The 13,426-nt window shown below is 65.9% G+C and overlaps 1 protein-coding gene across 1 annotated transcript; it reads right to left on the bottom strand.

The window, feature by feature from the left end:
• Window positions 1-886: 886 nt before the first annotated feature.
• TAF6 (TATA-box binding protein associated factor 6) lies at window positions 887-13,295 on the bottom strand (the record flags this gene model as incomplete). The annotated part of the gene is made up of 10 exons (XM_082499971.1): window positions 887-2,257; window positions 4,185-4,391; window positions 5,736-5,909; window positions 6,126-6,251; window positions 6,507-6,581; window positions 7,833-8,015; window positions 10,883-10,984; window positions 11,928-12,005; window positions 12,273-12,415; window positions 13,116-13,295. Coding segments are annotated over 10 exons (1,643 nt in total), but the record flags the coding sequence as incomplete, so codon positions are not given.
• Window positions 13,296-13,426: the final 131 nt, after the last annotated feature.

Raw genomic sequence — 13,426 nt, 5'->3', positions numbered from 1 at the left:
GGGTGTGCAGGGGTGAGGGCGCTTGTGCAACCAGGGGAGGGGGGCGGGGGAGCTGGGGGGCACTGGGAGGGACTGGGATGAACTGGGGGGGGTGCTGGGGGGCATTGGGGGGCACTGGAGGGGGACTGGGGGGCACTGGGATGAACTGGGGGGGGTGCTGGGGGGCATTGGGGGGCACTGGAGGGGGACTGGGGGGCACTGGGATGAACTGGGGGGGGTGCTGGGGGGCATTGGGGGGCACTGGAGGGGGACTGGGGGGCACTGGGATGAACTGGGGGGGGTGCTGGGGGGCATTGGGGGGCACTGGAGGGGGACTGGGGGGCACTGGGATGAACTGGGGGGGTGCTGGGGGGCATTGGGGGGCACTGGAGAGGGACTGGGGGGCACTGGGATGAACTGGGGGGGTGCTGGGGGGCACTGGGGGGCACTGGAGGGGGACTGGGGGGCACTGGGATGAACTGGGGGGGTGCTGGGGGGCACTGGAGGGGGACTGGGGGGTTTCTGGGGGGCATTGGGGGGCACTGGAGGGGGACTGGGATGAACTGGAGGGGCACTGGGGGGCATTAGGGGGGGAACTGGGGGGTTTCTGGGGGGCATTGGGGGGCACTGGAGGGGGACTGGGGGGCACTGGGATGAACTGGAGGGGCACTGGGGGGCATTAGGGGGGGAACTGGGGGGCACTGGGATGAACTGGGGGGTGCTGGGAGGCATTGGGAGGCACTGGGTGGCACTGGGAGGCACTGGAGGGGAACTGGGAGGCACTGGGGGGCATTGGAGGGCACTGGGATGAACTGGGGGGGAACTGGGGGGGCGCAGGGAGGCACTGGAGGGCACTGGGATGAACTGGGGGGGGGCACTGGGATGAACTGGGAGGCACTGGTGTGAACTGGGAGTTTATTGGCTCTGTACAGCGCAGGGTCGCGGGTATTTACAGGGGTGTCCCCGTCCCCGGGGGGGGGCGTGAAGGGGTCCGGGGACATGGGGGAGGGGACACGGGGACATTTTGGGGACCATCAGGGCCACCCCCCGTCCCCAGAGAGGGGTCACGGGACACTGGGGGGGACATGGGGACATTTTGGGGACCACCAGGTCAACCCCCCGTCCCCATAGAGGTGTCACAGGAAACTGGGGGTGACATGGGGACACCGGGGGGGACACGGGGACATTTTGGGGACCCTCAGGCCACCCCCTGTCCCCATAGAGGTGACATGGGGACACCGGGGGGGGCACTTTGGGGACACTTTGGGGACCCTCAGGGCCACCCCCTGTCCCCAGAGAGGGGTCACGGGACATTGAGGGGTGACATGGGGACACTGGGGGGGACAAGGGGACCCTCAGGCCACCCCCTGTCCCCATAGAGGTGACATGGGGACACCAGGGGGGGCACTTTGGGGACCCTCAGGGCCACCCCATGTCCCCATAGAGGTGTCACAGGACACTGGGGGTGACATGGGGACACTGGGGGGGACACGGGGACACTTTGGGGACCCTCAGGGCCACCCCATGTCCCCATAGAGGTGTCACAGGACACTGGGGGTGACATGGGGACACCAGGGGGGACACGGGGACATTTTGGGGACCCTCAGGGCCACCCCATGTCCCTATAGAGGTGTCACAGGACACTGGGGGTGACATGGGGACACCGGGGGGGACATGGGGACACTTTGGGGACCACCAGGCCACCCCCTGTCCCCAGAGAGGTGTCACAGGACACTGGGGGTGACATGGGGACACTGGGGGGGACACGGGGACCCTCAGGGCCACCCCCTGTCCCCATAGAGGTGTCACAGGACACTGGGGGGTGACATGGGGACACTGGGGGGGACAAAGGGACCCTCAGGCCACCCCCCCCCGCGTTCCCATGGGGGGTGTCCCCGGGGTGTCACTGGGCAGACTGGGGGGACTGTGCCACTGCCCCGGTGGCCCCGTTGGCTTTGCCGAAGGAGGGGGGGGGTTGGGGACTGTCCCCCGTCTCCGATTTGGGGGTGACAGCGGAGGGGACGGCGGGAGAGGGGACGGCGGAAGGGGACAGTTGGGGTCCCGGGGTGGTGGCACCCGTGGGGGTGGCGGTGCCCCCCTTGTTGTCACCGGCGGGGGGCAGGGACACCACGATGTACTTCTGGACGCTGCCAGTGACGGTGGCACTGGGGACAGTGGGCGCCGCCGACACCAGTTTGACCACAGGCTGGACACTGGGGACAGTGGTGGTGACAGGGGAGGTGGCGGTGGGCGCCGGGCTGGTGCTGAAGGTGATCACCTGCGGGGACACGGGGGACAGTCAGGGGACGCGGGGGACACTGGGGGTGACGGTGCCACCTCACGCCCATGGGGACACCTCAGAAGGACATCAAGGATGGGGGACATTGGGGACACTGGGGGTGACAGTGCCATGTCACCCATGGCAACAAATGATGAGGACATTGGGGACACTGGGGGTGACGGTGCCACCTCACACCCATGATGACACCTCAGAAGGACGTCAAGGATGGGGGACATGGGGGACACTGGGGGGGACAGTGCCACCTCATGCCCATGGGGACACCTCAGAAGGATGGGGGACATTGGGGACACTGGGGGGGACGGTGCCACCTCATGCCCATAGGGACACACAATGGGGACATTGGGGACACTGGGGGTGACGGTGCCACCTCACGCCCATGGGGACACCTCAGAAGGATGGGGGACATGGGGGACACTGGGGGGGACGGTGCCACCTCACACTCATGGGGACACCTCAGAAGGACGGGGGACATGGGGGACACTGGGGGTGACAGTGCCACCTCATGCCCATGGGGACACACAATGGGGACATTGGGGACACTGGAGGGGACGGTGCCACCTCACACCCATGGGGACACACAATGTGGACACTGGGGGTGACAGTGCCACCTCACGCCCATGGGGACACCTCAGAAGGATGGGGGACATGGGGGACACTGGGGGTGACAGTGCCACCTCACGCCCATGGGGACACCTCAGAAGGATGGGGGACATGGGGGACACTGGAGGGGTCAGTGCCACCTCACGCCCATGGGGACACCTCAGGATGTCAAGGATGGGGGACATCGGGGACACTGGGGGTGACGGTGCCACCTCACACCCATGGGGACATCTCAGAAGGACGTCAAGGATGGGGGACATGGGGGACACTGGGGGTGACAGTGCCACCTCACGCCCATGGGGACACCTCAGAAGGACATCAAGGATGGGGGACATCGGGGACACTGGGGGTGACAGTGCCACCTCATGCTTATGGCGACACACAATGGGGACATGGGGGACACTGGGGGTGACGGTGCCACCTCACGCCCATGGGGACACCTCAGGATGTCAAGGACGGGGGACATGGGGGACACTGGAGGTGACAGTGCCACCTCACATCGCATGGAGACACCTCAGGACGTCAGGGATGGGGGACATGGGGGACACTGGGGGTGACAGTGCCACCTCACGCCCATGGGGACACACAATGGGGACATTGGGGACACTGGGGGGGACGGTGCCACCTCACACCCATGGGGACACACAATGTGGACACTGGGGGTGACAGTGCCACCTCACGCCCATGGGGACACCTCAGAAGGATGGGGGACATTGGGGACGGTGCCACCTCACGCCCATGGGGACACCTCAGGACGTCAAGGATGGGGGACATGGGGGACACTGGGGGGGACAGTGCCACCTCACGCCCACGGGGACACACAATGGGGACATGGGGGACACTGGAGGGGACGGTGCCACCTCACGCCCATGGGGACACCTCAGGACGTCAAGGATGGGGGACATGGGGGACACTGGGGGTGACGGTGCCACCTCACGCCCATGGGGACACACAATGGGGACATGGGGGACACTGGAGGTGACAGTGCCACCTCACGCCCATGGGGACACCTCAGGACGTCAAGGACGGGGGACATGGGGGACACTGGGGGTGACAGTGCCACCTCACGCCCATGGGGACACACAATGGGGACATGGGGGACACTGGAGGTGATGGTGCCACCTCACGCCCATGGGGACACCTCAGAAGGATGGGGGACATGGGGGACACTGGAGGGGACGGTGCCACCTCACGCCCATGGGGACACCAAGGACCATCTCCACGTCCCCAGGGGTGGGAGCCGGAGGTCCCCATGTCCCCATCCCTCCCCCCCCCCCACCGCGTGGCCCCCGGGGGGCGGTACCTGCTGTGAGGCGCTGGTCCCCGACGCCGATGACATCACGATGAACTTGGTGGGGGGCGGGGAGGGCTGGGTGGGCGTGGCGGGCCGCCCCGTCACCAGCGTCTGCACGGGCAGCGTGATGGCACTGGGCACCTTGATGATGTTGGGGGGCCGCGGGGGCCCCCCCTGGCCCTGGGGCGCCTGGGAGAGGGTCAGGGTGGGGCGCGGCTGCGGGGGGACAACGGCACAGGGTCACCGCCTGGGGGGGGGACGGGACAGGTGGCCTCCGGGTGGCCACCCCCCCAACCCCCCTCCCAGATTTGGTGGCCCTCCAGGACTTGGTGGCCCTCTACAAATTGGTGGCCTTCACCCCATGACTTGGTGGCCCTCCAGGACTTGGTGGCCTTCACCCCATGACTTGGTGGCCCTCCAGGACTTGGTGGCCTTCACCCCATGACTTGGTGGCCCTCCAGGACTTGGTGGCCTTCACCCCATGACTTGGTGGCTCTCCACAATTTGGTGGCCCTCTACAAATTGGTGGCCCTCCAGGATTTGATGGCCCTCTACAATTTGGTGGCCTTCACCCCATGACTCAGTGGCCCTCCACAAATAGTGGCCCTCTACAATTTGGTGGACTTCACCCCACAATTTGGTGGCCATCTACAAATTGGTGGCCTTCACCTCATGACTTGGTGGCCCTCTACAAATTGGTGGCCCTCCAGGATTTGGTTGGTGGCCTTCACCCCATGACTCAGTGGCCCTCTACAAATTGGTGGCCCTCCAGGATTTGGTTGGTGGCCTTCAACCCATGGCTTGGTGGCCCTCCAGGACTTGGTGGCCCTCTACAAATTGGTGGCCTTCAACCCATGGCTTGGTGGCCCTCCAGGACTTGGTGGCCTTCACCCCATGACTTGGTGGCTCTCCACAATTTAGTGGCCCTCTACAATTTAGTGGCCTTCACCCCACAATTTGGTGGCCCTCTACAAATTGGTGGCCTTCACCCCATGACTTGGTGGCCCTCCAGGACTTGGTGGCCTTCACCCCATGACTTGGTGGCTCTCCACAATTTGGTGGCCCTCTACAAATTGGTGGCCCTCCAGGATTTGATGGCCCTCTACAATTTGGTGGCCTTCACCCCATGACTCAGTGGCCCTCCACAATTTGGTGGCCCTCTACAATTTAGTGGCCTTCACCCCACAATTTGGTGGCCCTCTACAAATTGGTGGCCTTCACCCCATGGCTTGGTGGCCCTCCACAATTTGGTGGCCCTCTACAAATTGGTGGCCCTCCAGGATTTGGTTGGTGGCCTTCACCCCATGACTTGGTGGCCCTCCCAGTGTCCCCATGTCCCTTCCCATGTCCCCACGTCCCTCCCAGTGCCCCCACATCTCATCCCACATCCCCACGTCCCCTCCTGGTGTCCCCAAGCCCACCCAGATGATAGCCCAGTTGCCCTCTTGGCCTCGTCCCACCCGGCTGTGGAGCCACATGTCCCCTCCACGTCCCCATCCCCTGTCCCCACGGCCCTCCCAGTGCCCCCACGTCCCCTCCCAGTGTCCCCAGTGTCCCCACCTGGGTGATGGTGAGGGTGGTCCTGTTGACCTGCTGGGCCTGCATGGCGGCTTGCGCCCGCGCCTTCACCACGTGGCTACAGAGCAGCGCCCCCAAGTAGCCAAAATCCCCTTTGTAGGAGTCCTGGTTGTCCGGGGGGGGGCGGATCTTGGCCAGCACCGGGGCACAGTGCTTCTGTGGGGACATCGGGGACATCCCGGTGACAACGGGGGAGACGCCACCCCACGCCACCCCCCAAAACCATCATAGTGACCCCTCCGGGTGCGCTCAGCCCCACGGCGGGGAGGACACACGGAGGGGCAAAGTGCCACCACCGCCCTCCTCCCCCCACCCCGGGCCCTGTGCCACCGCGTTGTCCCCTCAGTGTCCCCGTTGTCCCCAAATCCCCACCAGCAGAAGGGTCTGGACGTGGTCGGCCCCGATTTTGTCGATGTTGCTGACCACGGGACCTTCTAGAATGTTCCGCACTCGTTCGCCCTCAACCTGCAGCCGGGGAAGGATCAACGTCTTGATGACCTGGGGGGGGGGAGGACACAAATTGGGGACATTCCGGTGATGTTTTGGGGACATTCCGGGGACATTTTGGGGTCACACACACATACGGGGGGGGGGGGGGGGGGGCAGAAGGGGACACGGGGGGGGGGGTGACACTGCGTGGACACCGCCGTGGGGCGGCTGTGGGTCGCTTGGAGGGGGTGGGGGGGGATACGGGTGTCACCGTGGGGCGGGAAGGTGACACGGGGATGCCGTGGGGGGACACGACACACTCACGTCGTGGCCCAGTTCGGCCAGTCCCGCGATGGAGCCGTAGCGTGTGGTCCAGGGGGTCTTCTCGTCCACCCAGCTCTGGGGCAATGTGGGGCGGGGAGGGGGGGGGACATGTGTTGCCCCACAGATCCCAGCCCTGCCCCACAGATCCCAGCCCTGCCCCAAAACCTGCCCCACAGCCCCCGTTCTGCCCCCAAACCCGCCCCATAGACCCCAGCCCTGCCCCAAAACCTGCCCCACAGCGTCGGTTCTGCCCCAAAACCTGCCCCACAGCCCTGCTCCTGCCCCATAGACCCGGTCCTGCCCCACACCTTGCCCCTCAAATCCCCATCTCTGCCCCAATCCTGCCCCCCAGCCACCCCCTCCCTCCAAAACTAGCAGTGCCCCACACCCCACCCCACATCCTCATCCCTATTCCCTGCCCCACATCCCCACCCCATCCCTGCATCCTCACCCCACATCCCCAGCCCCACATCTCCATCTCCATCCCTACTCCCTGCCCCACATCCCCATCCCCACATCCCCATCCCCACATCCCCCATCCCCACATCCCCCATCCCCACATCCCCCATCCCCATCTCGGGCCCATGCCCGCAGCCCCACATCCCACACCCCCAGCCCCACATCCTGCCCCACGTTCCCATTCCCATCCCCACATCCCACATCCCCAGCCCCACATCCCCATCTCAGGCCCACACCCCCAGCCCCACATCCCACACCCCCAGCCCCACATCCTGCCCCACATTCCCATCCCCACATCCCCATCTCGGGCCCATGCCCCCAGCCCCACATCCCCAGCCCCAGCCCCACATCCTGCCCCACATTCCCATCCCCACATCCCCATCTCGGGCCCATGCCCCCAGCCCCACAGCCCCAGCCCCACATCCTGCCCCACATTCCCATCCCCACATCCCCATCTCGGGCCCATGCCCCCAGCCCCACATCCCCAGCCCCAGCCCCACATCCTGCCCCACATTCCCATCCCCACATCCCACATCTCCATCCCCACATCCCCATCTCGGGCCCATGCCCCCAGCCCCACATCCCCAGCCCCAGCCCCACATCCTGCCCCACATTCCCATCCCCACATCCCACATCTCCATCCCCACATCCCCATCTCGGGCCCATGCCCCCAGCCCCACATCCCCAGCCCCAGCCCCACATCCTGCCCCACATCCCACATCCCCATCCCCACATCCCCCATCCCCACATCCTACATCCTCCATCCCCACATCCCACATCCCCACCCCCACATCCCCATCTCGGGCCCACACCCCCAGCCCCACATCCCACACCCTGCCCCACACCCTGCCCCACACCCCGCCCCACCTTGGTGAAGGTTTTGGTGATGCGGGACTGGATGTTGTTGGTGGTGGTGCTGAAGTTCTTGCAGACCTGAGCCACCAGGCGGGCGGCGAAGTCGCGCAGCGCCCAGTGGTTGTCCACGTCGGGCCGCAGGCAGAGCTGGCGGCTGACGATGCACGTCATGACGGCGGGGATCAGCTCGTGCAGCTGGGGACAGCGGGGACAGCGCCTCAGGGGGGGACACGGGGCGGGGGACACGTTTGGGGACACGTGGGGACACAATAGGGGACACGGGGACAGCCCCACATCAGGACACGGGCAGAGCAGGTGGCTCCCGATGCATGTCGTGACACTGGGGACAAGATGGTGGCACTTGAGGACACTGCTGGGACACTGCTGGGGCAGAGGGGGGACACAGGGGACATGGGGGACACATTGGGGACACGGGGGACACAGGGGACATGGGGGAACACGGGGACAGTCCCACATTGGGACACAGGCAGAGCCGGTGGCTCCCGATGCATGTCGTGACACTGGGGACAGGACAGTGGCACTTGGGGACACTGCTGGGACACTGCTGTGACACAGGGGGGACATGGGGAACACATTGGGGACACGGGGGACACAGGGGGACATGGGGGACACAGGAGACACGTGGGGACACAATAGGGGACACGGGGACAGCCCCACGTCAGGACACGGGCAGAGCCGGTGGCTCCCGATGCATGTCGTGACACTGGGGACAGGATGGTGGCACTTGGGGACACTGCTGGGACACTGCTGGGGCAGAGGGGACACGTGGGGACATGGGGGACACATTGGGGACACGGGGACAGCCCCACGTCGGGCCGCAGGCAGAGCTGGCGGCTGACGATGCACGTCATGACGGCGGGGATCAGCTCGTGCAGCTGGGGACAGCGGGGACAGCGCCTCAGGGGGGGACACGGGGCGGGGGACACGTTTGGGGACACGTGGGGACACAATAGGGGACACGGGGACAGCCCCGCGTTGGGACACAGGCAGAGCCGGTGGCTCCCGATGCATGTCGTGACACTAGGGACAGGACAGTGGCACTTGGGGACACTGCTGGGACACTGCTGTGACACAGGGGGGACATGGGGAACACATTGGGGACACGGGGGACACAGGGGGACATGGGGGACACAGGAGACACGTGGGGACACAATAGGGGACACGGGGACAGCCCCACATCAGGACACGGGCAGAGCCGGTGGCTCCCAATGCATGTCGTGACACTGGGGACAGGATGGTGGCACTTGGGGACACTGCTGGGACACTGCTGGGGCAGAGGGGACACGTGGGGACATGGGGGACACATTGGGGACACGGGGACAGCCCCACGTCGGGCCGCAGGCAGAGCTGGCGGCTGACGATGCACGTCATGACGGCGGGGATCAGCTCGTGCAGCTGGGGACAGCGGGGACAGCGCCTCAGGGGGGGACACGGGGCGGGGGACACGTTTGGGGACACGTGGGGACACAATAGGGGACACGGGGACAGCCCCACGTCAGGACAAGGGCAGAGCCGGTGGCTCCCAATGCATGTCGTGACACTGGGGACAGGACGGTGGCACTTGGGGACACTGCTGGGACACTGCTGTGACACAGGGGGGACATGGGGGACACGTGGGGACATGGGGGACACATTGGGGACATGGGGGACACAGGAGACACGTGGGGACACAGGGGGGACACGGGGACAGCCCCACGTTGGGACACAGGCAGAGCCGGTGGCTCTCGATGTGTGTCATGACACTGGGGACAGGACGGTGGCACTTGGGGACACTGCTGGGACACTGCTGGGGCAGAGGGGACACGTGGGGACATGGGGGACACATTGGGGACACGGGGACAGCCCCACGTCGGGCCGCAGGCAGAGCTGGCGGCTGACGATGCACGTCATGACGGCGGGGATCAGCTCGTGCAGCTGGGGACAGCGGGGACAGCGCCTCAGGGGGGACACGGGGCGGGGGACACGTTTGGGGACACGTGGGGACACAATAGGGGACACGGGGACAGCCCCACGTCAGGACAAGGGCAGAGCCGGTGGCTCCCAATGCATGTCGTGACACTGGGGACAGGACGGTGGCACTTGGGGACACTGCTGGGACACTGCTGTGACACAGGGGGGACATGGGGGACACGTGGGGACATGGGGGACACATTGGGGACATGGGGGACACAGGAGACACGTGGGGACACAGGGGGGACACGGGGACAGCCCCACGTTGGGACACAGGCAGAGCCGGTGGCTCTCGATGTGTGTCATGACACTGGGGACAGGACGGTGGCACTTGGGGACACTGCTGGGACACTGCTGGGGCAGAGGGGACACGTGGGGACATGGGGGACACATTGGGGACACGGGGACAGCCCCACGTCGGGCCGCAGGCAGAGCTGGCGGCTGACGATGCACGTCATGACGGCGGGGATCAGCTCGTGCAGCTGGGGACAGCGGGGACAGCGCCTCAGGGGGGGACACGGGGCGGGGGACACGTTTGGGGACACGTGGGGACACAATAGGGGACACGGGGACAGCCCCACGTCAGGACACGGGCAGAGCCGGTGGCTCCCGATGCATGTCGTGACACTGGGGACAGGACGGTGGCACTTGGGGACACTGCTGGGACACTGCTGTGACACAGGGGGGACATGGGGAACACATTGGGGACACGGGGGACACAGGGGGACATGGGGGACACAGGAGACACGTGGGGACATGGGGGACACAATAGGGGACACGGGGACAGCCCCACATCAGGACACGGGCAGAGCCGGTGGCTCCCGATGCATGTCGTGACACTGGGGACAGGACGGTGGCACTTGGGGACACTGCTGGGACACAGGGGGGACACGTGGGGACATGGGGGACACATGGGGACATGTGGGGGACATGGGGACAGCCCCACGTCGGGACACGAGCAGAGCCGGTGGCTCCCGACGCATGTCGCGACAGTGGGGACGACCCGGTGGCACTTGGGGACACGGTGGGGGGGACACCCGCGGGGTCCCCACTGTCCCCGAGGGGACGCGGTGGCCCTGTCCCCGACTCACGTATTTCTCCAGGTAGAGGGTGGGATTGTCCATCAGCGCCTTCACCATCCGCATCAGGTAGATGAGCAGCGCCAGGTTGTTCTGCACCACGTTGACGCGCACCTGGGGACAGGCGACATGTCGCGACATGTCGTGACAGTGGGGACAGGGCCGCGGGAGGGACATGGGGGGTACACAGGGGGACACGGAGGGACACGGGGAGGACGTGAGGGGACAGAGGAACCCACGTTCTGCCCCAAGTTCTGCTCCACGTTGAGGCACACCTGGGGACAGGCGACATGTCGCGACATGTCGTGACAGTGGGGACAGGGACGCGGGAGGGACATGGGGGGTACACAGGGGGACACGGGGAGGACATGAGGGGACAGAGGAACCCACATTCTGCCCCAAGTTCTGCTCCACGTTGAGGCGCACCTGGGGACAGGCGACATGTCGCGACATGGGGGGGGGACAGGGTGACGGGGACACGGGGCGGGGGGACACTGGGGGACGCGGGGGGACATGTGAAGGACATGGGGGACACACGGGGGACATGTGAAGGACACGGGGGGACAGAGGAACCCAAGTTCTGCCCCACGTTGAGGCGCACCTGGGGACAGGCGACATGTCGTGACAGTGGGGACGGGGACATGGGGGGACAAGAGGGGACATAAGGGACATGAGGGGTCACAGAGGGGACATGGGGGGACCCAATTCTGCACCACGTTGACACAGACCTGGGACAAGGGGACAGTGACAAAGGCAGGAGATGACACATGTCGTGACAATGGGGATGAGCCGGTGGCACTTGGGGACATGAGGGGACACGGGGGACATTGGGGACACGGCGGGTGACACAGCCCCACGTTCCGCACCACTCTGACACAACCCCCCAAGACGAAGGTGACAACGAGGAGGAGGTGAGAAGGTGCCAAAGGCCACCCCACCCTTGGGGACAACCCGGTGTCACCTCCCTGGTGGTTGGTGTCACCTCCCCGGAGACCGATGTCACCTCCCTGATGGTCGGTGTCACCTCCCCGGGGGTTGGGGACACGGTGGGACTCACCCCCTCGGAGATGAAGGTGCTGAAGCGCGGCAGCATCTGGTAGAGCCCGGGGTCGGTGGCGATGCTCTGGAGGGCCTCCTGGTAGGGTGGGGACACGGGGGACGTCACCTTTGGGGACACCGGGGACACCCCGGGGGACAGGGGACAGGGTGGGGACGCGGCGGGGGGGCCCCCAAGAACCCATAATGACGTCGGGGGAGGAGGACGGTGGGGCCTCCCGGGCAGGAGGAGGGTGCGGAGGTGGAGACGCCGCCAAAGGAAAAGGAGGTTGGGGACAACGGGGAGGGGGTGGTGTCACCTAAGGGGGGGTTGGGGACAGCTTGGGGACAGGTTGGGGACACTCACGGCGCGTTTGGCCTCGCAGGAGCCCACGCAGGCCTCCGTGATCTCTTTGTAGTAGAGTTGTTGCTCCACCGAGAGCTCGTGGACGCTGCGGGGTTTGAGGCGCAGCGGTGTCCCCTCCAAAAGGGGACCTTTCTTCTCCTTCCCTAAGGGACACCAACGAGGGGGGGGACACAATGTCACCAAAGTGGGGTGGGGACACCTCGAAATCCCCACGGAACCACCCCAAGAGCTCCACGAGTCCCCACAGAGCTCCCGGGGGCAATAAAACTCCTGGGGCCGCCACGTGGGGCCACCAAACCCTCCTGAGATGGCACAAGGACCTCCATGGGGCCACCAAACTCCCCGAGGTGGCACAAGGACCTCCATGGGGCCACCAAACCCCCCCGAGGTGGCACAAGGACCTCCATGGGGCCACCAAACCCCCCCGAGGTGGCACAAGGACCTCCATGGGGCCACCAAAACCACCCCGAGGTGGCACAAGGACCCCCCAAACACCCCATAGATGCCCCATAACCACCTTGAACACCCCATGGACTCCTTGACCACCCCAAATCATCTTCAGGACCTCACAGACCCCTCAAAGCCCCCTAGATGCCCCCCAACCCTTCTTGGACACCCCGTGGACCCCTCAAAGACCCCACAGATGCCCCCCAACCCTTCCTGAAGACCCCACAGACCCCTCAAAGCCCCACAGATGCCCCCCAACCCTTCCTGAAGACCCTGTAGACCCCTCAAAGCCCCATAGATGCCCCCCAACCCTTCCTGAACACCCCACGGACCCTCCCAGATGCCCCCTCGCCCCTTCTCCTGCCCCACAGACACCCCCACCCCCCGTTGCCCCACCTTTGCCGTCGGCGGTGGCCACGCTCTGTCCTTTCCCCTTCAGCGTCCCGTCCTCCTCCTGCCCCGGTTTGGTGGACTTGAGGGGCTCCGTCGCTTCGGCCTTCTGCTGCTCCTTCGGAGCTGGGGGCAAACATGGGGGGGGTTGGGGGTCAATTACCCCCCCGGGGGGGCAAATGGATCCTGAGGAGGAGGAGGAGGAGGAGGAGGAGGAAGAGGAGGAGGAGGAGGAGGAGGAGGAGGAGGAGGAGGAGGAGGAGGAAGGAGGGGGAAGAGGGGGGGGGGGGAAGGAGGCGGGAAAAGGAGGAGGGGGG

This window comes from Vanellus vanellus, assembly GCF_965231255.1.
Source record: "Vanellus vanellus genome assembly, contig: HAP1_SCAFFOLD_2223, whole genome shotgun sequence".
NCBI lineage: Eukaryota > Metazoa > Chordata > Aves > Charadriiformes > Charadriidae > Vanellus > Vanellus vanellus.
The sequence above is the reverse complement of the archived record's forward strand: the minus strand, read 5'-3'. Positions and strand labels throughout refer to the sequence as shown.